The sequence below is a fragment of the Melospiza melodia genome, chromosome 2 (genome assembly GCF_035770615.1).
Source record: "Melospiza melodia melodia isolate bMelMel2 chromosome 2, bMelMel2.pri, whole genome shotgun sequence".
Classification (NCBI taxonomy): Eukaryota; Metazoa; Chordata; class Aves; order Passeriformes; family Passerellidae; genus Melospiza; species Melospiza melodia.
This window is the reverse complement of record NC_086195.1, coordinates 143,624,407-143,650,784: the sequence shown is the minus strand read 5'-3', so window position 1 is coordinate 143,650,784 and position 26,378 is coordinate 143,624,407. Positions and strand designations below refer to the sequence as shown.

Below are 26,378 nucleotides of genomic sequence, written 5' to 3'. Positions count from 1 at the left end.
GGGGGGACCTTGTGGCTCTGCACAACTCCTGACAGGAGGGGACATCATCGGGAATTTCCCTATGGAAAGGGTGCTCAGGCACTGGATCCCTGGAGGTGTCCCAGGAATTGCTCGGTGCTCTGGGCTGGTGACAGGGTGGGAATCAGGCACACTCCATGGCCCTGGGGCTCTCCCACCGCGCTGGGCTCGCTGCTTCCGCGGTGCCGGCGCTGAGGCACAGCCCTGGCAGGTCCCGCTGTCTTGTCAGGGATTTTGCTTCCTTATAAGGCCCTGCTGTTCCCTGCTCCCGTGTCTGGGGCCAGGCTGGCATGGCCTGTGGGAGAGCACAGCGATTCCTAGCAGGCTGCCGGGACACCCTCCTGCCCTGCCCAGTGATCCCCTCGGATCCTTGGCTCCCGTCTCCACACTGCCCGGGTGGGAAGGGCTGTTCCTGCAGGCCCTGCCCTGTGCAAGGAGGGCTGTAAATCAGCCCAGCCATCTCCTGAACATCTGATGGGGCTTTTGCATCCCTCAGGGCAGCTGGCTGGGAAGCACCTTGTGCAAGGAGAGCCCAGTGCAGCAATGGTTCCAGCCCAGAGTGTCTGACAGGGAAACTCCTCGGTGCACCTGGGAAAGAAGGATGACAATTCCTCTGCCTGAAATATGGCTGTCAGGGAGCAAACACCATGAACTGCACTTCCCTGGATGGACCTCTCCCACTGCTTCTTCTGAGGCTCCTCCGAGGGTGTAAATGTGGTGGGAAGGGAGATACAGGGAGAAAAGGAGAGCAGATCCCCCTGGGATTGGATTTCCAGCTGTGAATGACCCATACATGGGTATAAAGACCTCTGCATCTCCAGGAGGAGCGTGTGACCCTGAGCTCCACCAGTAGCACATCCTGAGATGGGAGACGTGCTCCATGTTCCCAGAGCCTGGCTCCTGGACATGCTGTCCCGCTGCAGCCCCTGGGTGCCAGAGCAGCGACCCCACTCACAAGAGAGCCTTCTCCCTCTCTCCAGCCCCAACTGCGGCTCCCAGACAGCCCCCAGGGACACTCCAGCCTCGGCCAAGGCAGCATCCAGGGCCCCGAAGCCCCGCTGGGGCTGGCAGCCCACGGAGCGGGGAGTGTGAGATCACGACTTGTGCCGGGCCCTGCTGCTGCAGACGTTAGGTCATTTCCCGCAGGAAGGGCCCTGTGACGTCCATCTGGTGGTGGCAGCAGCCGGGGTGGAGCTGCAGCTCCAGGGAGAGCGCGGCAGAGGTGAGGGGCAGGAGCACAGGACACACGGCCTGGCCCCTGCTGCCACAGCAGCGACACTCCGGGGCTCCAACTCCGTACAAATCCTGATGTTTCGAGGTTTAGATGCCCTCAAACACTCCCTTGAAAGCTTCCAGCCCTGGTTTTGATGGAAGAAATCTTTACCCACTTCACCAGCAAATATCTTTGACTCCCATGCAGTCAAATACCACAAACAACCCTTGGAAATCAGAATTTGACACATTATTTAATGAATAAGGACAAATAAAAAAAACCCCAAAACAAACCAAAACTGTTTTCAATGGTACTTGCTCTCATTGCATTTAAAAATACCCCCTCAACTCTACCAAAAACAACAGAACCCCTGTGCCAGGGTGAGTTTTGCTCTCCACAGTTAAACTCTTTCATTAAACCAGAATAAGGCTGATCATTCTCCTGCCCAGCCACAGCACAGAGTTTGCTGGGGTGCAGCAGCTCCTCTCCACCAGCCCCTGCCTGGGAGCACTCAGCAGCCCAAGCCTCAGGAGGGCTCAGCACCACCCCTCTGGAAAAGCTTTGCCATCTGTCTGTCAGCCCCAGCCAAGCAGGAGGCCCAGACCAAGAGCTCCTTTGTGGTTAACAGGATTGCTGTGCTTTATTCCTCTCCCACAACAGGTTCCTCAGGACCATGTGCCGTGGCACTCTTCCTTCAGCAGGCAGGTGATGAGATGTCCAAGGAAAATCTCTTCTCTTGTCTGGTTCACGCCTGTAAAATAACCCTTCAGGCAACCCCAAACCCTGCAATGCAGCTGATGCTGCTCCCTGGTACCTGCCTGGTGTTATCAGCAGTGCCCTCTCATCATCCTTCCCTCTGGCTCATTGACCTCCAAGGCTGAAGATCAGTTCTTTCCCAATAACAGCAAAGCCTTCCCCCAATTACTCCAGAGCCAATTGGGTGGGAAGCCTCAAGGATGTTTTTGTAAAGACAGAACACCAACAGTGTCCCAAGTCTATAATTAGGCATCTGAGCAAGCTACATAGGATACAAGTTCAAGGAAGAAGAGAGTAAGAATTTTATATGCACCGCTTTGTCCAAAAAAAAGATAATGAAAGGCAGAGCAAAAACTATTTACCAGTCTTAGCGGGAAAATGAAGATTTCATTCAGTTAAAGCTGAAGCATATGTTCAATATTTGTGTCTGACCTGCTACATTGCTGCTGCCACCCAATGTGAACATCTGGACCAATCTGAAGAGCTGGGGGTGTACAAAGAGGGGAGGAAAACACCACACCTCCCCTCCTAATTAGCACCAAAGGGGTGATTAAAAAAATACAATTTCATGTGAACAGGTTCAACAGCCTTTCAAGAGTTCCTCTGGATGTTACCTCTAGCTGGCAGTTCCCACACTGCCTAGCGAAGATGACTGAAATGATTGCAGTAACAAATAAAGACTTTTCTCTGATACAAAATCTAGTCCAGAGGGCTTCCTTACACAGTAAGCAGGGCACCTTGCATAACCAGGGCTTGCATGTTGGCCCCACAAGCAGCAGCAGCTTGCAGAGAGCCACACGAAAACGGGAGCAACACTCCCAAGCTGCCAAGAGGAGCCAGACCCAGTTCATTTCTTCTGGAAAAAGCCCGTGATGGAGACCTGCTTGTTGGCTCTGCTGGCAGGAGCTGCCCCTTTCTTTGGGTTCTTCCTCTCCTCCTTTGGCTCCCTCTTGGTGGGCAGCATGGGCTGTTTTTGTGGAGCTGGTGCCTTGGGCTTGGGGAATTCATCCTCGCTGTCCGTGCAGGACTCGCTCTCGTAAACCTTCTCAGTCACTGGTGGAAACAACAGGGAAGGGAGCAGAGGATGATGATGATGGTTTAGCCATCTTTGCACCAAGACCTCCCCGCTGCAGCCTTCCCACTGCACTCATGGGAAGGAACACTTTGGGTTCAAGGAGCACGTGTCAGACACAGGAACTGAGTCCAAAGTTAAGCAGTAGGAAATGACCTTGAGTGTGCCAAAGGAGGTTTAGGTTGGGTATTAGGGAAAACTCCTTGCCTAAAAGGGCTATCCAGGCCTGGCACAGCTGCCCAGGGCAGTGGTGAGTCCCCATCCCTGCAGGGATTTAAAAGCTGTGTGGATGCCCTTGGGGACATGGGCCAGTGTTGCCCTGGCCGTGCTGGGGGAGCAGCTGGAGTCAATGACCTTAGAGAGCTTTTCCAAGCCAGTGATCCTGGAAATGCCATCCTGAGATCCTAACTCATATGGCAAAGGCTGACCAGCAGCCATCAGCAAGTGATGAATCTCAAGATCAGAATCAGTAGTTTGGCACTAGGCAACGGAACATCTACTTTATGGCTAAAGCCCACCATTCTGACTTGGTCCCGTTTCCACAGGGGCCAAAGCAATCAGATTTTCCAGGAATCCAGGCAAGACAACCTGGAGACATCCCCAGGCTGCTCTCAGCAGCACACTGGACAGCTAGGGGAGAGCAAGCAGACACCACCCACCTGCAGGGGCACAAAGCCTTTGGGGCAGCTCTGTTCCACAGAGGTGGCCAAGGAGGGCAAGCACAAAGCAGTGCTTTATGAAAGGGCAGCCCCCAGCCCTGCCTGCAATCAGGGCTCTGCCTGAAGGGGAGTGCCAGCTCGCTGCTGTCGGCGTCCGGCCACGCAAAGCCCAGGGACATAAAACAACCTCACGGAAACCAAACCGCAGTCAGCCCCACTGAGGAGAGCCACTGTCAGATCCCAGCAAACGCCCTCAGATCAGCCTTCCCAGCAGTGCTCTGGGATTCTTCTAGTAAGCCATTTTTCTTTAGCAACTCTATTCTTTTAAACAGATGTCTTAACTTCCCTTCTTCTGGGAAGCTGGCTTTCGCTTGTATTAATGCATCAAATTAAATAAGGTTTCCTACGTCACCAGGACTGGGAAGAGGAATGCTGTGAAATCCTCCTGGGCAGAGCCAGCAGGACCTCAGACAGGGACTGCAAACCAAGCAATGTCCCTTCAGAGGCAGCAGGCTTCTCAGGGAGCAGCTTCCCCAGACCACTGGGTGAACTTAAACCCTTATCCTGCTCTCAGCCTGTCAGGAACCGCTGGGAACTCCTGAAGTGTGCAGTTAACCCCTCCAATTGCAGCAGCACAGCTCAGATCAGCTTTCTTTGGCTGCAGCCTCAGCTGAACTGCAGCAGTGTGTATTTGCAGCACCCATGGGTGCACAGATGCAGTCACTCATAGCCAGACTCCCTGAATCAGAGTGGTTCAAAGGATGGGAGCTCTAAAAGGCTGTATCACAAATTTCCCTCCAATGCACGTGTGGAAATTGCAATCTCCAAACCCCTGTGTGTCCTTTGAAGCTTGAGAAAGTTCAAGGTAGAAACACACAAGCTTAAGCCTCAGTAATTCCCCTTTACTAGAGACTAAGAGCAGGCCCTCAATCCATGGATTTCTGTTGATGCCTAGGAATGTTTCTTGTGCTTAACTCCACACACACTTTAATTGCTCAACTTCCCTCAGGGCTAATCCCTAAATCACTTTTGCTTTTTGACACCAATTTCTTGCTATTGCAGCTATTGTGAAAACCATAACTTAAAATAGTGGAGAAATATAAAGTACAGCCTCATTCTAACGTTTGGATTAAAACCTCTTAAAAACCTAGTGTTGGTTTAAAAATAAAAAGACAGCAGGGAGAGGGGGAAAACCCCTCTATTTCAAAGAATAACTAAAATTCACATTAGCCTGAAAGATCTGCAAGTTGTTTAGCCTTTGAATTGTTAGGCCTGTGCACCGAAAGGGTGTGAAATGGAAGGGAGAAGAGAAACTGGACAATAGCCAGACAGCACGTTCTGCACAACAGGCTGGAGGATTTGTAGTGGAGAAAGCAGCATCTCCTCCCCAGCCAGATGCTCAGTATCCAGCTCCATCCCACAGGATCTGCCTCCCAAGGGCACAGCAGGGCCTTGCATTCCCCTTTCGGAAAGGGGATGTGAACTGTGAAACCAGGAGTCTGGATTTCCCAAGGGACTATGAAACCCTGTGGGGATAAAGAGCAGAGAAATAGAGGCAATATTTCCAGCTGAACCCAGAAAAGACACTCCTGTGCCCTGGATGCAGAGCCTGTACAACTCAGTTCCCCATCTAATGCTGTTTTGTTCCATTTTCCTTCCAAGCGTTTCAATGGCTCTGTCTGGGGTGGGAGAGGAGAACACCCCTCAGGGTAACCAGCCAAAGCTGTCAGTAACTCTGTGCAAGCCCAATTCTTGGACAAGAAAGCAGCACTGGGGATTTCAGTCCCAGTGCAGCCAGCTGCTGAGAGCCACAGCTTTGTGCTTCTCTGAAGGAGACACACCAAGCTAATGGGAAACAGAAGATGCAGCTCTGCAGACAGGTGCAAACACACACAGGCTGAGGCTGGGCCAGGAATGCCCCAGAGTCTGCATGGCAGCACCACCACGGAGCTGGACAACAGCACCTCATCCTCCCCAGCACCATCACTGACCTGGACAACAGCACCTCATCTTCCTCAGCACGCTCTGAGCTCCACTGACATCCCCTCAGCCCAGCCAGGCCAGGCAATCAAAGCACCCCACACAATCCAGCTGACAACAGCATTAAAACACACACACTCCATGCTCTCATGTGTTTAAAGCCTCAAAAAAAATCCTCCAAAACCCAAACCAACCTAGTCTGAACATTTGCATCTCTACTTGAATGTCAGGACACAGAGGAAACGAATGCAGTGGTGTTACACAGCTTTCTGCAGGCTACAGGAGGAAGCAGAGTCCAGTCAGGCTGGAATTCAAAGCCTCTGGCTCTCAGGACTCTCTTCCCTTCTAAAAGCAGAGCCACCCTTATCAGAAACAGAAACCCTATGAAGTATTTAAGCCCCAACTTTTTATCTGGGATACTCTATGTTTCTTTGACATATAATCAAGTTTTGCACAACTCTGGATTTGTCCTCAAAGGGAAAAAAAAAACCCCAACAAAGTTATCTCAGCCAGAATTTATCCCAGACCCTAAATCTCTTTCTGTACTGTCTTTAAAAGCTTGCAGCTTTGGAGGTAAATGAAGGTGGTAATCATGATGGCAGGAAAAAAGGGAAAAGAACTGAAGGAAAATCTGTGAATAATCAAAAAGGGTAAGGATTCAGATCCAGCTCTGACTCCCTATCCAGGCCTTCACCAGAGGCTCAGTTACCTCAGTCTGGGAGCAGGAGCCCCAAGTGGGATAACTAAGTGATTTTGTGATTCTCTTTCTATCCTGGTAAAGTGGCCAATACAGTGAGCTCCAGTGAGTGAGCGCAGGGCACAGGCAGCCTTACCCATGCAGCCTTCCTCTTCATCTATAAACATCTTGGATTTCAGCACGCGCCTCCTCTTCCTCTTCCTCCCTCCAGCTGACACCTGGGGGACATGGCAGCACTGTGAGAAACCAGAGCTCCTTTCTCGTTACCTGAGGGCAGGTAATCACTCTGATCTGCTCTCACCTCTGTGGATGCAGGCTCCAGCTCCATTTTCAGAACAGCTTCAGGGGGTGGAGATGGAGCTCTCTCTTCCTCGGGTGTGGGAGAGGGTGGGACATCTGCAAAGAAGAACACCTGGATGGCACACAGGTCTGATACCACACACTGCAGTTCCCAAAGAAAGGAGGGTGGGATAGGATGGGAGAAGTGCCCTGAGGGATTTTTGGTAAGGCAAAAATCCAGCTCCACCAAGAGAAACTTTAAAACCAGCCACAGGAACTGGCAAGTCCTAGCTATACATTTCAGTTACTTGTTAAAAAGAGTGACTGTTATTTGTTTAGAAATTAAAGGAGGTGGGGTGTGGTAAAAGAGCTGTTGCTTCACTGGTGGTGCTACCCATCCCAAAGAACCCATGCTATCAGTTTAACCCAAGAGTTAAGTGCAGTACACTATCACACATCCTAAAACCTTTATTTGAAAAGAAGTTCAAAAAAACCCCACAAAAACCCAAACCACCACAAAACCCAGAAGCTGACTCTCACTGTTTGACCTCCCTGCTCTCCTCTGGGTTCAGGGACAGGGACACCGGGCTGCACTCAATGCCAAGACTGATCAAAGCAGTAAAGGACACCTTCAGGCATTTGTAGGGAGCACAGTGAGCTCTGGAGCCTGCAGCAGGCACGTCAAAGCGGGACAAGCAGGGCTGCAGAGCAGGAGCGAGGCAGGGTCACCCTCCTGTGGGGCTGGCAGGGGGACAGAGCTGCGGGGGACCCAAGTGAGAACGGCTGCCACGCAAGCGCCGGGCCGGGGCCGAGCCGGCACCGCGGGACCAACGGCTGCTGTGCCCCACTGCTTCACCCCAGTCACACGGACGGGGCCGCCTGGCTGCCCTCAGCCCAGCACGGGGCCGCGCTCCGGAGCTGTCCCGGGGCACTGGGGCCGCGCCAGGAGCCGGCGCTGCGGGCACGCGGCCAGCCGACCGCCGCGGGCTACCGAGGGCTGCGGGGACCGGCGCTGGGCTGCCAGGGCCAGCAATGAACCACAGCGCTCCATCCAGCAGGGGCCTCCCAGGCACCGCGCAGAGAGGCAGGGGAATGCAAACGGAGGGGTAACGCCACTGGGCTTCACCCTGCTCCGGGGGCACGGCCGCACCACGGCGCTGCAAGTGTGCGCTGCCCAGGGGCTGCGGGCAGCTCTGGGCTCTGTGCCCATCCCAGGCTCACACACAGACCCTGCACCCATCCCGGTCTCACACACACCCTGGGCTCTGTGCCCATCCCAGGCTCACACACACCCTCCCCAGAGTGCCCAGCACCAAGCCTGCACCCCACTGACTGCCCAGCCTGGCCTCTGCCCTTTGCAAGCATCTCTGGGAGAGGACAAGCTAAACCCAGCCTGCTGAAAAGCCTCTGCCGTGCTCAAGCAGGGGCTGCTGAAGGCATTGTCAGTGGGCCAGCTCCACTAGATTCCTTGGGGGAAATCTGGGCTTTTTTCAGCTTCCTTCAAACAATTTCCCAAGCTTTTGGCAGGCAGAAGGCACCTTCTCCTCACGTCAGAGTGTTTAGGACTACTATCAAGCTCTTTTATTGCTTTATTATCCTCTTCTAGCCAACACAGCCCTCTGACATGTGATAACTCCTGAGTCAACCCCTAGCTGCTGCCCACAGTTTGCTCAACAGCAACAGCTGCATGAAATAGATACAAGTTGGGCAACTGGATGGACCAAAGATGTAAATCCTGGCTTTGTTCGGTCTGCTCTGACTCTGCCTGGAAAAACTGTGAGAAGCTTTAGTGCTTGTGCTGTGGCTCTCCAAAACCCAGGGAGTTTGTAGGTCACAGTGCCACTGCAATCACCCTCCAAAGTGGCTGTAAAACACTTGTCAACACTGAGAAACGCTGCCTGTGTTGGTACAGCTGAGGCTGCCAAACCTCCTGTCCTCTGTGGGAGCATTTGTGGAGTTTGTTCTGGCACTGGAAGCAAAACAACCTGCAGTGACCAAGGAACCCTCATACCAATATAACGTTTTAATGAAAAATCATTTAAATGGAGAGGATTGTGCCTTATGCCTTGTGTGTTTCCAGCGTGGTACAATGTGCTGATGCTGCTGTAAGGAGAGCTTATTCAGGGCTGCTTTTAGTACAGACTAACAGAGAACTAGGCAGAAGACCTGGCCTGACACAGAACTGTCCATAAGCACTTCACTCAGCCACGCAGGCTGAGTTTGACACCCACAGAACCTTGCTAAGTGTGCCTGTCACTCCAGGCCCCCTCTTGCTCTCTGGTGCTGCTGATTCCATTTGCTCTCTGGAGAAACCTGTTTCCAACCTTTCCAAGCACAGATGCTCTTCAAGTCCAGTTGCTGTATATATATATATATATATATTAATTTTTTTTTTCCATTCAACTCACAGTCTTCTACTTCTGTACTCAACATAATATTAGCAGTTTGGACTCATTAAAAATATTCCAAACAATTGAAATCTCTGGTTGGATTTGGAAGGGCAAGCAGCAGGACCAAGGGGCTGAGTTCTCTCAATTCTTATTTTCTCTTTTCAAAGGGCAAACTGAGTGATACCCAAATTTGTATACATGTGCTGTAATTTGCATAAATTTACAATTCTAATGCACAGCACAAAGAAATGAAGGACAAAGAGGGTTCTGATGCAGGAGCAGCAACAGCAGTGGCAAAAAACCTCCCCAGTGCCTGACCACCCTCTCGGGGAAGAACTTTTCCCTAACATCCAACCTAAACCTGCTCTGGCACAGCTCCAGCCATTCCCTCAGGTTCTATCTCCGGTCACTAAAGAGAATGCAAACCTTGGAATAAGTGAGGCCAGGAGGCATCCCACTCAACAGCATTAATTGTTAAACATGTGCTGATCTGGTGTCCCATAGGAGACCAGAGAGTTCCAACATTCCAAACTCCTGCCTGACCTCACAGGATGTGGATGAGCTGAGAGATTCCAGCCGAGCAAGGATGGGCTGATTTCAAAATTCCCTCCTCAGAGCTAAACAACTCAGCTTGTCAGCAGAGCAGTGATGAGGAAATGCAAAGACAAACATTTAAAGAAATAAACACCAAAGAGTGCGGGCATATTTAAGCGACACTGAAACGTGATGGAATTAAGGCTATCACAAGAACAGCTCCTGAGAGATTTATCATGCTGCAGAATAGTCTAAGAAGTGATACACACCTGATGAAAAAGATGATTTGCAATTATGTGGGCAGCAGAGGAACCATGAAAACAGGCCTAGAGGTGTCATGGATACTGCTTGATACCAACAGCAGCCCCCTCTCCCTGGCACTGCAGATCTTCCTGATGTCCTGGCTGTTGCCCATGTGCCAGGCACACTAAATGAGGAATCAGCTCTGGCTCCCCTGAGGGACTCCACCTCCGCACCAGTACTCCCCATTTGCTGTTTCACCTTCTTTGACTGGAGCTCTACACCAAACTGGTGGTTTCAATTACTCTGTAATGATCCCCAAGTTTCTTTCCTGAGCAGCTTGCTGGATGACTGTTCCACTCAGCACATACTCCTGAGCTCAATTCCAATTTATTTCCCAGTTATCTACATTGAATGGCATTTGTCACCTCAATTATCCAAATTCTTTGGGATCCAGCCCTGCTGTTCCTCATTATGAGCCCAAATCTTGCAGAGTTCTGGGCACTCCACTCCTGTCACACCAGCAAGGAGACACACAGTCTCATCAGATATGGCTCAAGTGCTTTGCCTCCAAATTCCCTATTATCCCTTTTCTTTCTGCATGTCTTGCTTCCAACACTGTCTTCCAAACCCTTTCTATGGACAGACAGAATAAAGACACTAAAACTGACCCTGTGGGGAGAGGGAGGCCACTTGTGAGTGCTCCCTCCCCACATGAACTGGCTCTGACAGCCCTACGGTTCTGGAAGGCACGCTACCTTTCACAAGAGATTTGGGAACCTCCTTCCCACACAGGGGCACGGGCAGCACACTTGGTGAGGAGACAGCCAGGTCTGAGCTAAGCTTAAACAAAGACTGAATCTTTGTTTGGAGACAACTCCATGCCCAAGTGCTTGCAGCACAAAGATAAACAGAAGGCTCAGGCTACAACCATTTCCACGGTCTTTAGTCCTTTAAACTATTCCCTCAATCACTGACCAAGGGATTTGGAGAGTAATGTTTTGGAAATCAGAACCCTGACCTACATGCCTGATTGTTTACAGATCTTCTTACCTTCCTCATCACTGCTGTCAGATACAAGTTGTTTGATTCGCTTCCTCTTTTTCTTGACATTTTCAGGATCCCTTTCCTCCTCGTCATCCGACCTATCTGCTCTCTTCATTTTACTGCCACAAAAAGTAAAGGGAAAAGAAAGGGAATGAACACCCATCGTCTCTCATGTGTGCATGAAAGCATCATGAGCACTTGGACAAGCACATTCCTCATGGAAGGAAATCAAATGCCTCTTAGAAACATGACCATCACATGCTCTGAACTGCACATCATACACTGAACAGAATGCTGTACACCCACTGCACAACCAGGCATAGGTGGCCGAGCCTTTCCAGGCCTCCCATCCTTCCCCACTTGCAGCTCTCCAAAACAAGGAGGATTTCTTTAGCCCCTCTGCAGTTCAGCCCAGTGCCTCACCTCGCTTGGCCACAGCAGCCTGGCAAGAGCCTACTTCTGATCTTGTCTCTTTAGCTCAGGCTCCCAGTGTCCCCAAAAGCATCACTCAGAAGCTCTTTTGACAGACTGCTTGCCACTGACTGACTATGAGGTAGCGTCTCAGAATCCTGGAGCCATTTTTAAAGACTACTGGAAAAATAAAATAGCTTCTTTCTTTTTACTGTTGGCGAGACGTGTCAGACGAACAAGCCTGGAGGCTAAAGGCCCACGTATCCTCCAAGAGCTGGGACAGCCCAAGTGGCATTCCCAGCTCCAGGCTGCCAACACCTCCAGGCCCTTGGCTTCTAGGACAAGACTATCACTAAGACAAGCAGTTAGTGCTAGCTGCCATGGTGGGCTGGGTGGTGTGCTTACCTATTCCCTTAGAAATGGATTGAGACCACCAATTAATTACTCATAGGCCACCAGAGAGCCATCAGACTGTAGTGATTCTTTGTCTCTGTCAGTTTGGGTTGGATTAAACACAAAGGGCTGAGCTTAAAATTAACTTGGAGCCTCAGCCCAAAGTAAACCCGTGGCATTGAAAGCAGCCCTACATGAGCTATGGAGATCAACAAGCACAACTTTGTGCTGCAAGCTGTGTACATACAGGCTGGGGAATATCCCACCTTCCCTGCAGGACAGGTGTCCCTGCCAGCCCTCCCCAGGCTGCCTGCAGGGTCTCTCCCAGGCTGCTCAGTGGGAGGCTGTCTCGTGGAAAGCCATCCCCTCCCACTGAGGACAGCCTGGGCCCTGTCCCTTCCCATGTGCGATGGCACCCACGGCCCTGAGGCACCTACAGCAGCAAATGGAAAAGGAACACCTGGAGAGAACCCTGACAGATGAATTTAGTCAGGTTTAACACAGTTTAGGAGATGCAAACAGGAGGTGAGCCGGCAGTGTATGACCAGCCAGCTCCACGCAGGCTGTCCCCAAGCAGGAGACACAAAAAGGGACCCTGAAGGCAGACCCACCTTTTCTTGTCCTTTTGCTGAATTCTAGCAGACTCTGTTTTCTTCCCAGGTTTCTCTGCTACACTATTAGGAGATGACTCTGGTTCTGCTACAGCAACTGAAGGCTTCACGGCTTCTTTCTCCTCCTTTGGCTGCTCAGGCACAGAGTTGGCTTTGAGTTTATCTGTGAATAAACCATTCAAAAAGAATGGGCATTCAGTCTGAATGACAACTTACAAAGCAGCTGGCTAGCTCTGCGCACCAAGACTACAGCCAGCACTACCCATCGTGCATTCAGGGATCTAGACTGGCCAAGCTCTATCAGACATGGGAAAAAGAAGGGCAGGCTTTAATTTCTAGGTGATTTTCCATGGTTCTGCTGCTCCTGATGTCAAGCCACCATGTGTGCTGCAGCAGTTCAAACACTCTGGAAGAGGACTGGGAGGCAGCAGCAGGAGAGGCTGCTGGGAGGGCCCCAACATGGTGCCTTTCTGGGAGTGCTGGCAAACAGGCTGGCTGCTTCCCTGGGCAGGGGCAAACAGCACTGGAACGACAGCTCCCTTATTTATGATCAACCAAGGACCCCAGTGCTGTTAACCCAGGACTTTCTGGCACTGGTGGAACCTTTGAAGCCAGGAGAGACATGCACATAGGGAATAAATCTTTCTGCTGGAATCCCATCCTCTGCTACATACACATAATCATTTCCAGTTCTGCTCAGTCTGCTCCTTCTCTGCAGCCACCCCGCAGGTTTCCTCTGTGTGCTCCCTGACAGGACTCAGCAGAGAAGGGAACCCCCTGGGAATGATGGAGGGGCATCCCCAAAGCCTTGCCCATCACCACTGGGTCACCCTCACCATGCCTCTTTGGGTTCTCAGCACGTGAGCTGGGGTCTAGGGCTCTCCCCAAACCTTTACAATTTACTCCAGTTAACTGTAGTGATTGTCCTTGGGCTGAGAATGTCCTCAGCTCCCCCAGTCTCACCAAAACAGGGACCAAAGAGTCCCAGCAGGGCTGTGCCTTGTCTGCTCAGTGCTGGAACTGTCCCCTGCAAGCTCTGACAGATGCCCGTTACAAAGTGAACTGTGCTGTTTACTCTCTCCCAAAACTGCTCTGTGAAGCGCTTGTACTCTCTGCTATAAGGGAATCTTTGAAGGAGGTCCCACAGTCCTTTTCCAATATTCCAGTATTTAAAAGCTCCAGCATCATTTCCTTTGACTTGGGTAATTCAGAAGGGACCTGCAGAGGCCACCTAGTCCAAACCTCTGCTCAAAGAGACAGGCCACTCCTCAGTTTTATTCTCCATGCATCAGTCCTTCAGTTTTTAGGAAAGAAATTAACCCTAAAACTAACAATGGGCTCCTCAGTGCTGTGTGATGAAAAGCAAGCACCATTAACATGCCCTGCAAAACAGCTTTTGGCAAACATCTCACCAATAGCTGGTCTTCCAGCCAGGAGAACTCACTTTAAATCAGATTTCTTCTGCACTAAAAATCCTTCCTGGGTTAGTCTGCTCAAATATGTAATTTTAATTGATCTCCCTCCAGCAAGCTTTTTGTCTGAAAAATTCCACTGAAAACCCTTAAATTTTGCTTTAAAAGCTGTGTGCTAAAACCTTAACCCCTTTGAGTGCAGAAGAGCAGGAGAAAGTATAGAAAACTATTCGGAAAGAGGGGATATAAAGAAAATCCAATTAGTTTGGTAGAGTGGGGATGGGGAGGAAGAGTTCTGCTCCTTTCCCTATCTTTCTCCCATCATGGCTCTAGTACAAAACATTTGATTCTACTGAGTATTTTCAAATTTCTATCCAGCTTAAATAAAGTATAATTGAAAAAAAGAACAGATACGTCAAATAATCCTCAGGTTTGGTTTTTTTTTCATGTGTTTGTTTGTTTTTTGAACTACAACAGGCTGTTCCCTGACCATGATGGCCTCTGAAAATAGAAAAGCACTTACTCATAGCAGCTTTTCCAAAGAAGTTATTCATGATGCTGTTCTTGGTTAGTGGCTTGCTGCTTGCTGCAGACACCTGGAAGCAAAGAAAGGAATAAGCAGAGGAATTGCTCTCAGCCCTCAAGGTGCACAGCAAAATAATAGATAGCATTTGTTTCCACTGCCTTAGATTTCAGCAGATTTAGCAAATTATCTGTTTTGGACAGTTTGAAGATATTCACTAGCCATCAAAGGGGCCACAGTGAGTTCCTAAGGACTCCTTAGCCAGGCTCAGATCTGACTTGGGGCACATTCCCATCACTGAAATAATGCTTGGGACCAGGGTCAGCTCCCAGAAAGAGCTGCTCTGTTTGCAAACCATCAGTGCCTCAGTTCCCAGCAGCCAACAGAGGAAAGAACAGGGACTGGCCAAACCAGGATCCAGCTCCTCTGGCACGTAGGCTGTTTGCAAGGAAACATCACTGCTTTGCTGCACCAATGCAACCACCACAGTGAGAAATCATAGCCACACCATCTAACAAAGTGCAGCCTCCTAATCCAACTTCTTTTCATGCAAATAAAAGACAACCAGACACTAAAGTTCCCAAAATACACACATTTCCCCAGTTCTAAACTCCCCATAAAAATCAGAGAAAGGAACCCAAACGTTCTCAGTTGTTATGAAAAGGCCAAACCATCCACAGGGAGTGTTACCATTTTAACACCCATTTTTCTGGCCACATCACTTTAAAAACAATTATACTAATTAAAATGAAAACATAATCCTATCCTGGAAAAGCAGCAGTCCAGAAGATAAACAATTTAGTCTTGCACAGGTCAAGCTCTGAAATTTCCCTCACCCACCAAGTTTAAACACCTTGATACTTTTAAGACCTGGGCTTCTCAGGTTTCACTTACTGCTCAAAACAAATCCTTTTAAGCACAATGGAGAGAGCAAGATCCTCAGCTGGTGTGTACATTGGGATAGCTGGAGACAGCAGAGCAATTGTAGCTATGCTGCCTGAGATCCAGCTCATTGGGAACATGAAAGCCATGGCAAATTCTCTTCTGTGGAGACACCCGGAGTGTGGCACGAGGGGCTTTTGCCCAGGTGACAGTTAAACGCTCCACAGGAGCCCTGAGCACTCCCAGGGGAGGTGTGCCTGGCAGGAGGAGCAGCGCAGGGGTGGCTGAGCTCGCTGAGGCAGTGTGTGAGCAGATGGTTAACACCATGAACCAGAGGGCTGAGGTAACTTACACCTGGGGCCTCCTTGGCCTCCCTGGCTGTGTCCTGGGCCTTGGCCGCTGCTTTGGCTGCAAACATGCCCATGATGCCCTTCTGCTGCTGGGGAGGGGGCCTGGCAGCCCGGGGCCCGTGGCCATTGAGGGTGCTGGTGCCATCGGGGTCCCTGTGCCTCGGGGGGCTCGGCGCGGGTGCCGGCGCTCGCGGGGCCTCGGGCGGCGTCCTGGGCACGGCGGCGGCGCACTGGATGGCGCTGAACCTGTGGGATGGACGGAGGGAAAAACCCCATTAGCCTCTCCATCTCTGGGTGCTCACCTCACCTTCCCCTCTCCTGCAGGCTCCTCCGGGCCTGCACGCTCCTGTTATGGAAAAAGGAGCAACTGAATCTGTGCGTGGGACAAGAAAGAAGGGCTGGCACGCAGCAAGAGACCTCTGATGAAAAGATCAGCTGAACCTGTCAGCAAGAGCCACAGCATTCATGTGTCAAACAAGCTGTGCAGCTTTCCTGGGGGGTAAAGGCCTTCTCCACACCCAGGCTGGACAAGGAGCAGGCTGCATTTTATTCCTAAATGGGTTACGCTCTCTACAGCCTGTGGCAGAAGTTGCATGGCTGAGTGAGGATCTAAAACATTTATAACTTTCTGATGCTCTGACAAAGCCCACAGCTGCTGCCACAAGCAGCCCCACTCAGTCAGGTAGGCAAACCCCAGCTGAAACTGAACAATTGAAATGGCTCAGAAAATACCCACGACATTCCGATTTAACTCCACAAAGTCATTTCCAAGTAATCCTGAGAGCGAGAAGCAGCTTGGATTATAATGGTTTGAAACTTGATTGTTTGGGGATGTGGAGACACAAGAACTAAATGACATACTCAGTTACAGCACAGCTCACTGACAGTCAGGAATAGCAGTTCCCAAAAATAGCTGAACTCTGCTCCCCACTGTGCAAATCACAGGCGACGCTTTCCAGATTTCCCACAGAAATGCCACAAAAGAGCCCAGCTCACGCCTCCCAGCCCACTGAATTACACAGCATATTTTCATTTGCCTAAGAAATAAAGCAGCCTTCTTTCTGCCAGTCCAATTCTGTGCCTCAGCACTAGCTGCTCACATGCACAGTCCACTTCTACTCCCATCAGGATCTGTAAGAACAAAACAACACCATCTCCACAGCACTCCCAGGCTGCAGCAGCAACCTCCTGACATTCAAACCTTTAAAGGAAGGAAAACAGACATTGAAGAAAAATAATCCTACTCTGCTTTACACTTTCAATCTGTTTTCAACATGGTTAATAACACAGCTCTCAGGGCAGCGTGAGCTCCTACTCCAAACATCACTAACCCTCTAATACATAACATTGTCACAAAAAATATTGTCAGTGGTTATGTTGATGTGCAGCAAAGCTCAGCTAACCTTCTCCTATTTCCCAGTCAGCTTGCCCTGATGCTGCTATGTGACTATACCTTTATGGGCTTGACCCAAAATTCACTAAATAACCACTGAAAAAACAGGCAATACTTGGACTATGCTCTGCAAACAAGGAGTTGCTTCTGTTTGGAAAGCTGGCAGTGGCAACAGGCATTAAACTCAGATATTGGCATTAGTTAGTGCATCTAACCCCCTCCACTGTCTTCACTGCAAAGGAGGTCCCACAGAAACCCGGAGGAGAACAAAGATCCTTGTCCCAGAGCTGTGAAATATCTGCACAGACAGGGAGGTTCTGTTTGCTGCAAACCTCACACAATCAAACCTCTGGCTTTTGCAGGTCCTGCAGGAATCTTTTCCCAGACAATCCGTGCAGCTGGCAAGAGGGAGGAATGGGATCAATCTGTATTTACTTCAGCCAGGTCACAAATGAAGAAGGTGCACTTCTTACTTTCCTTGGGAAATCCTGCTTCAAAGCTGGATTTACAGGCAGGCCTCAGAGAGCTGTTTCAGAGTCTGGATTATCTAAACCTCCTGGATGTTTAAATCCCAGAGGATACAAGTATCCATAAGGCACAAGGACCACTGTGCTGGGGTGCCTAAGAGTGAACAGAGTGGAACAACTGCAGGCACACCCGGGGCACATGGCTGTGCTGAGTGGGATCACCCAGCTCCTTCCAGGGCACCCATCCAAACACACAGCTCCTATTTTCTCTGCCACTCTCTTGTCAACACTTTGGATAGGGCCACATTTCTCCTCTCAGATTCTATACTCTTCCTATGACACACCCTTCAGGCATCCCCTTCAAACCAGATTGGTCATGGCACCGTGCATCCCCATGACTTCAAGCTGAAGCTGTCCTGGTGGGAACTGCACACAAGTGAGAAGCTGCATCTGCTCAGGAGGGAGCCAGGGACTCCTGGGGGCTGCATCCCACCCAGCTCCACCAGGAAGGACACTGCTGCTGCCTGGACTGCTCTGTGTGCTTCTCCTCCATCTCAGAGATAACAGCCTACTCTGAGCTGCAATAAACCCACAGAGACCAAAGCCCAGCTCCTGGAGGAGGAGCTCCTGTGAGACACCTTCAGAGAACTGGACGAGTCCAGAAGATGAGAACACCGTTTCACAAAACAGAAAGCAAACTCCTGTAAATGCTTTGCAGAGCACATCATTCATGGTTTTATCAGCCTGTTTCGATTTTCTCTTCCTGTGTGGCTGAGAACTGGATTAAAATGGTCATGATGAAGTGTGGCCTGGAAAAGAAAAACGTTTCCAGCTATCAGACAAGCCAGGTACTGGAACAGTCTCCTTGTCAGAGTAAGGACCAAGTGAACCAACATCTGGCTTAGTTTGCACAACAGCCACACAATGTGCTCTTTGGGCACTGCTCTGGCAGGACTCTGAGGATATCTTTTCCCAGCTCTCTAGAGGTCCAGGCCTATCCAGTGAGCACAGAGGTGCACTCTGGAAGTGCTTCAGAAGGCAAAGGAGCCAGGAGTCACTCACTTGCTGCAGTGCTGCAGGTTTGCTTTGACGATGTCGTAGTCGGTGTTGTAGAGGGGGGAGCTGTCCTTGAGCAGGGCCTTCTGGATGCTGTACACGTGCACACTGGCAATTGTGGACAGCTTGGACTTCATTGCTGGGGAAAAGAGAAAAAAAAGCCCTCTGTTAGCACACCCAGCAAGACTGACAGACTACTTGACAGCAAACCACAAACACAAAAAGGTCCAGCCACACCTTCTCCCAGCGCTCACTAATGAGGAATTCAAGGCAGCAAACCCCACAAGCCTGTCACGTTTTCCACTACACACTCTCGGACTTCGGAGGGATCTCTCTGTGTTTGCCTTCCAAACATCCAGTGCTTGGGATGCAGAACAGCTGAGGGAGTACCCAAGGCTGAGGCAGAAGGTAGCTGGTCACTGCTCTCTGCCCCTGGGGCTGTGTCCAGCACCACAGTGCCACCCCCAGAATGAAAACCTTCTCTCTTTTGTGCTACTCAGACTGCAACCCCCTTGGGACAAGGGTTGGCTTTCAGGAATTCTTTGTTCACTGCTTATATTGTTCTTTCCACAGAGTCCTGGTCTGAGGCTGAGCTTCTAGGCACTGTAAAAATACACACAGTAATCATTTCTTGGGGCCAGTCCTAGACTATGCAGCCCTACTCCCATCAAAAATCTCAGCCTCTTCCAAATATAAGTCATGCCTTTGGCCTGCCTTCCAATACAAAAACCATGAGCAACCCTTTCCTCCACAGCAAAACAGTGTTACACAGCACACATAACTCAACAAACATGACACAGAGTAGCTGCCCTGCCTGACAATCTCCTACTCGGAGGCAAACGGCCTGAGCTAGAAATCCACTTCAGATTTCCAACAACGTAAGTCCTTCAAACAAAGTGAGGTCATGAGCTCACATCCTGAAGGTCACAAATACCACAGTGTGCTCTCAAGTGCCAAAGATGTTATTTGAAAGTGATGAAGAGCCTGAAGCTGCGTTTCAGTTCTGTGGGTAAGATTTCATCAGCAGGACCAGAAAGGAGGTGAGACAACAGACAGTGCACTCAGCAGTGTTGCAATAGGGGTTTTTCCACCTTTCACTCACCAAAGTGAAGTAAATGTTCTATGAGAAGGTTTTAACACCCATGGGACTAGCAGCAAAGACTGCAATTGCACTGAACCAATAACCACAATTACCAGTTCCAGCATTCTTGGGGGCCTGAAGGCTCCCAGTTGTTCTGAGACACTACTGGTGTATTGCTGTCTCCCTGCTGTCAGCGGCAGGGACGTGGAAAAGAATCACTGACAGAAAAAAAAAAAATCAGACTCAATTCACAACCTGAAGGTATTCAGCGGCTGGCTCAGACACTCCAAATTCTGAGAAACAGCTGGTACAAAAAGTACACACCTGACCCCAAGAGCCTGGCTGGGCATTTACGTGCAGATGGCAAGTTCTCAGCTTTGCTCATTTTGCTGTTCTTTCAAAGAAAAAAGTTAAAGCCACACGACTTTCCCAGCCTGCTTACCTTCCAGTTCATCCTCCCTCACTACTGCGACCTTGTGGCACTGCAAAAAAGAAACACAACCTTAAAACCTGAGCTTGTACGCAAGACTGCTACTTACAGTTATTAAATAACAAAGCCTAATGATTATTGTAGCACAGAACAGCGGCAATGCCTTTAAACACTCATCAGTTTTTAAAGCTCTGAAATGTGCTCTCTGGCCAGTCTTTAAGGTCTATCTATACCTGCTCCAGGACATCTAACAGGCTGTGGTTAATACTGGGAGGATCCAGAGAGACAGACTGAAAACCCCACCACTAATTCTGTGTTAAACAGATGCCATGGATCTGTCTGAAATCAGGGAAAATCCTGCTAAATTCAGGCTATAAACATGACACTGCCTGTGCAGCTGTAGTTAAACACATCCCATCACACAGAACTAATGCAATAAACAATTACCTTCCATTTCAGGCAGATTTGGGGATTAAAAGACAATATTCCATGCATGTGAACCAGTTTATTATTTAGGAGAACAAAAAAAGGTTTGTTGGTGGTTCTTTTCCAATCTACAAATAAAAGCCAGGACACCCTGAGATTTACTATTCCTAAAAGAAGACTGGATCATATTGCAATAGACATTTGTAATATATTGTAATAAGTATTTAAAAACACTCAGTGGGATGTCAAAGGCATTTAGTGCTTGGCTCTTAAATTTATCTTTGGGCAAAGGGGAACAGACACTGAATTTTATCTTCTTTTAAAAACCTCCAGGGTATCTGCCTGAAATTTTAGCTGACATTCCTGCAAATCTGACAAGCTAAATGCATTTAGCAGCAATTCTTTTGCTTAATCAGCTGAAGGACTTCAAATATAAAATACTGTAAATTAATTTAAGTTTCTTTGTTCACCAGGATTAAAAAGTTGCTTTAATTCGGCAGCAAAACAGCAAGTGGCAAGAGAATCCACAGGCAGGTAAAAGGATAACCAAAGACTGGCCCCTGGGTGCAGAAAGCAGCAAGGAAAGAGTGTGCAGTGTTAAGGGGAGTACTCCAGAGGGATTTCCACAGCTCTCCCTGCAGGAGTGCTGCAGCTGCATCCGCAGCATTCCGGCTACACCTACTGCCAGCAGGCAGCAGTGCAGGGCTGTCCCTCCCAGCAGGGCAGGGCTCTCCCAGCAGATTTGAAAATAAAGGGGGACAGAAGTCACCTTCATATAACTTCCCTTGGTGGAAGATTCCCTGCCTGTGCCAACCCAAACCATCCAGTGGCACTGTGATATTATCTTAAAAACTCACAAGCTGCTAAGAAAGAGTTAACAAATAATTATTTGTTCCTATGTCAGAAGCCACCTGTTTGTTTCAGACACATTAAATACAACGGTACAGGTTGGCAGTCCCCTGGCCAGTTCTAGTGAGCCAAGAGATTTGTTATTTCCAAAAGAAACCAGGGGAATACCTGTTAAACTTGGGCTGTAAATGTGACACTGCCTGTGCAACTTTAAATATGCCACCATACAGAACTAATGCAGTAAACAATAACCTTCCAATTCAGGCAGATTTGGAGACTGACACAATATTTCATGCATGTGAAACAGTTTGTTGTTTAGGAGAACAAAAAAAGGTTTGTTGGGATTTTTTTCCAATCTACAAACAAAAGCCAGGACAGCCTGAGATTTACTATTCCTAAATGAAGACTGGATCATATTGTAATAGATATTTGTAATATACTGTAATATTGTAATAGGTATTTAAAAACACTTAGTGGGATGTCAAAGGCATTTCGTGTTTGGCTCCTAAATTTGTCTGTGGGCAAAGGGGAGCAGACACTGAATTTTCTTTTAAAAACCTCTGGGCTATCTGCCTGAACTTTTAGCTGACATTGCTGAAAATCTGACAGGCTAAATGCACTAAGCAGCAATTCCTTTGCTTAATCAGCTGAAGCACTTTAAATGTAGAATGCTGCTAATAAATTCCTGTTTGTTTTGTTCACCAGGACTAGAAAGCTGGTTGAATTAACAAGAGAGCTTGAGCTGTAGGTGTGCTGCTCTGTTGGTTATCATTCCCTGCCACTTGGGCTGTCCCTCCAAGCCCCCCTCAGGCACCCCCACGCCACACAGACCCTGGCACGTGGCTGAGCTGATCTCAGAAGGGCCCCTGCACAAGGCTTTGTGATCTATCTTTGCTGCCCAACAGCAGCAAGGGCATGGAGCTGGGTGCTGGCAGCATCTGAGCGAGCTGGTGAGAACCCTGGGGAGTTATCCAGCACTGTGCTCCCAAACCATGGCAGCTGATCCTTCTGCCTGCTGGGACAGACCCTGAGCCTCCTCCGGTCCCTGCCCAGGGGCCAGCGCAGCTCTGACCCCAGGAGCACAGAGAGAGGCAGGAGACACCACAGCAGAGGCTCCCAGAGAGAGGGGAAGCACTCACAACGTGTCCATTCTGGAGGAGGTTCCCTGCCACCAGGTAGGTGACGTGCAGCTGAGCCCCCGAGTTCTCCCCGCGCTTCCTCTCCACGTAATCGTAGAGCATCCTGCACAAAAGAAACCAGGGTCAGCCAGAGAGGAGGGGAGAGAGCCTGCAGCCCTGCCAGGGAGGGACTGCGCACACGGAGAGCCAGCCTGGCAGGGACACCTGCCAACAGGGCACCATTTCCTCAGGATTAATTTAAATTAATTTAATTTCCTCAGGGGTAATTTTCTGAGACCCTTGCTCCTCCGCCACTGTGGAGAACCCCAGTCCAACAACTACAGAAACAAAGGGGCAAATTCATGTAATAGCATATAATACCTATAATGTAATGTAATTAGTATAACATAATTTAATCTAAATATTTTCTATAATACATATTATACATGTGATATATTATATATTATATTATATATAATAGATATAATAATATATTTTAGTATGAAAATACGTTTACTAGTATATGATACATGTAATACATAACCCATATAATATAAAATAATATATTACATATATTATATATTACATCCATAATATAAATTAATATCTATTATATATAATAATAGATATAACAATGTATTTTAGTATAAAACCACATTTAATAGTATATGTTGTTGTTATCCTACTTCTAGAGTCCCATACCTTCTGGGTGGTTTTCTCACAAGTACCTCTTCACAGCAGTGTTGTTCCTGCTCCTTCACCACACCTCCTCCAAGGCTGTCCCTGCCTGGCCAAGCCCAGCCCCTTTTATCCCAGTTACCTTCACTGGCCACAGCTGCAGCCCAAGGAAGGACATCACAGCTGCAGCCCATTTGGAACAACTAGGATTGGGGCAAGGCCACTCAATACAACACAGATATTTTACTAGGACTCCTACTACAATATTACATATAATAATACATATAACATATAATGTTATATATTTACATAAAGTAATATATTATATATAATATATTTTATATATTGTATATATAAGAGTACATATAGTAATGTATTTTAGTATTAAAAATCATGTAATAGCATATAATACATATAATATATATTATCTATTGCACACATAACAATATTTTATATAGAAGGTATTTTTTACATAATAAATATAATAATACATAGAATAATGTATTTAGTATAGAAATACATTTTACGGTATATAACAGGGTGTCTCACAGCCCCTGGGCAGTTTGTTCCCAAGCCTCTCCTCCTCCAGAAAGGCATTCCTGCAGCCCCCGAGGGAGGAACTGGGGACTCTCTGGTGCACCCCTGCCCAGCAGGGCAGGCAGGCACAGGGAGTGCCAGGCTGAGAGGACAGGCAGGGCTGGTAAGGCTCTCCAGAGGGATATTTTGAGGGGATGGGAGCAGGAATGAGCACGGCACTGACAGGAACTGAGCAGGCTCGGGGCATGCAGGGACACCTACTGTTTGGCCTGGTTCACGTGGACGCCCAGTGTGTAGCTCAGCCATTTGTAGGTCACCTGGAAAAGGGAAAAACCGAAAAACCACTTCAGTGAGGACACCTTGGCCTGCCAGTGCGATCAGAAATCCTGAGACACCCCTCCCTTCCAGGGCAGGAGTGAGAGCCCCTGGACACCCGTGCCTCACCGAGCACTCTGAACTGTCCCAACAGGTGTGGGGCAAATTTCTGCCCCTCTCCTGGCCCGGGGACACCACCGAGCCAATCTCGGGATTTCAGGGCTGCAGTCTCAGCCCTGCCCTGCCATTCTGAGCAGGTACATCCCTGACACCTGCTCCTGCCCCAGGCTCCGGGCTGCAAACACAACAATTAAACTCTTGTTTGTCTACATTGTTCCGGGAGCAAGCCACAAAGCCACAGGCTGGGAACGTTCACATTGTCAGGCAAGTTGCACCAACTTTGCCGCACCACTTTCTGGGCAAAACCCATTTCACTTCCAAATAAATTTTTGAAATAAACTTGGAAAGGAACAAACCCATGCAGAAAACCAGTTCAGGAAGGTGGGAAGAGAGAGAGAAAACAGGGGGAGAGGAGGAAGAGAGGGGAGAAAGGAGAGGGAAGTGAGGAGGAAGAGGAAGAAGGAAGGGAAAATGAGGAGGAAAAGGGGGAGAAAGAAGAGAAGTGTGAATGTAAAGAGGCGAGAAGGAAAGGGAAGGTGGAAGGGGGGGAGAAGGAAAGCAGAAGGAGGAGAAGGAAGGGAAAGGAGAGAGAAGAGGAGGAAAGGAAAGGGGCAGCGGAAGGCAGCGGGTGGGAAAGGGGGCAGCGGGGCAGGGGAGGCGGCGCGGGGAGCAGGCCGCGGGGGGAGCAACGGGCACGGGGAGCAGGGGGAGCGGGAGCAGGCGGCGGGCGGGCAGCGGCGGGCCCGGCGGCACTCACGACGCGGTTGTGGTCGGTGACGAACTCGTCGATGTTCTCCAGGTACAGCTCGTCCGCCGCCATGGCCGCGCCGGGCCCGCGCTTCCCGCCCCGCGCCTCAGCGCCGCGCGCGCGCCGCCGCCATGGTAACGGCCCCACAACCACGGCGGCCGCGCGGGGACACACCGAGGGAAACGCGAACACCGGACCGGTGCCGGGGCTCGAAATGAACAAAATAAACCAAGATAAAATAATAAAATTAAATATTAAAATGAGATATTAAAATAAAAATTCAGATAAATATTAAAATAATAAAATTAAATAGGCGAAACAAACTAAGCTAAAAATAAAATAAAATATTAAAATAATTATTGACATAATAAAATATTAAAATAAATTAATAAAATAGAATACTAAAATATAATACAATAATATAATAAAAATTAGAATATTTAAATGAAATTAAATAATATGTTAAAATAAAATGAAAAAAATAAAATAAAATAGCTTCTTATGGATTTGGGGGAAACCGCGCTGTGACAGGCACACACAGCAGTTCCAAAGCATCCCTGCTCCAGCCCCGAGCGGGGTCAGCGGCCCCGCAGAGCTGGGGACAGCAGCGGCACGCCTGTGTTCCGCACGGCAGCGCATGTCCCGCATCTCCCGCGCTGCCCGTGCAGTTCCTGTGCGGGTCGGCAGGTGCCAGCTGCACACCGCAGCACGGAGGGACACGGCCGGGGACAGCCCGGGCTTGTGCCGCCCAGGTTATCCCCGGAGGAACCCCAGAACCAGCGGGAGGAACCCCAAATCCCTCCAGGATCCTCCAGTGGAATCCTTCCCCAGCGCTGCCAGGGCCACCCCCGCCCCATGTCCCCAAGTGCCACATCCACACGGCTATGAATGCCTCCAGGTGAGCCTCCAGAGAGGGAGGCTCACCTGGACAGCCCTTTCCATGAAGCAATTTCCCCTGATCTCCAGCCTGACCCTCCTCTGGCCCAGCTTGAGGCGTTTCCTCCCTTGTTCCTCGGGAGCAGAGACTCCCATTCCCCTCATGCCCCTGCCCAGCTGCACCAGCACCTCCAAAAGGAGGTGCCAGAAGGAGCTGAGCTGGCTGAAAACACCAAAATATCAGCAAATATCCAGGGCAGAGCTGCAGGACCCCAGAGCAGCGGCGCCCTGGCTCCTCGGGGCACAGAGCCCCAGGCAGGGCCTGTGGTGGCAGTGCCACCCTCGGTCACCAGGAGCGTCCCTGGCCAAGGCCCCTCACCCCTGAGAACTGCAGCAGGATGCAGATCCCGACCTGAACACAGCAGCTTTGTACCTGGCAAAGGTCAGGGGAGGAAACTGGACAGGTTTGGTGAGGGCTAGAATAAACTCAGGGTTTATTTTAACAGGGTTTGCAATGGGCTCACAATGGCACTCGGTGCTCAGCTGGCACCAGGTTTGTTTGGCTGGTCACAAACCCACCCACATCCTCTTCCTCCTTGTGCCAGGAGCCTGTTCCCACACTCCTGCTGTCTCTTTCCCGCACCTCACCGCAGTTATTCTTGTGACATTCCTGCCCTGACATTTCTGCCTCCTTCACAGAAGGAGTGTCCTGGTCTCAAGCACCTTACTCATCTTTTCATTGTTCTGAGCCTCTTATTCATCTCCTGTTTTTTCTTCCTTTAGTTTCCTGCTCTGAACTCTCTGGAGGGTTTTATGA

At 49.5% G+C, this 26,378-nt stretch overlaps 1 protein-coding gene across 1 annotated transcript; it reads right to left on the bottom strand.

The window, feature by feature from the left end:
* Positions 1–1,458: 1,458 nt before the first annotated feature.
* POLD3 (DNA polymerase delta 3, accessory subunit) lies at positions 1,459–24,782 on the bottom strand. The gene is made up of 12 exons (XM_063150265.1): positions 24,695–24,782; positions 23,764–23,819; positions 22,309–22,411; positions 19,907–19,946; positions 18,390–18,522; positions 15,470–15,713; positions 14,236–14,308; positions 12,301–12,463; positions 10,892–11,004; positions 6,697–6,791; positions 6,532–6,613; positions 1,459–3,040 (listed from the first exon to the last, which is right to left on the bottom strand). Exons 1-12 carry the CDS (start codon positions 24,755–24,757, stop codon positions 2,835–2,837), a joined length of 1,371 nt encoding a protein of 456 aa, XP_063006335.1. The 5' UTR covers positions 24,758–24,782; the 3' UTR covers positions 1,459–2,834.
* Positions 24,783–26,378: the final 1,596 nt, after the last annotated feature.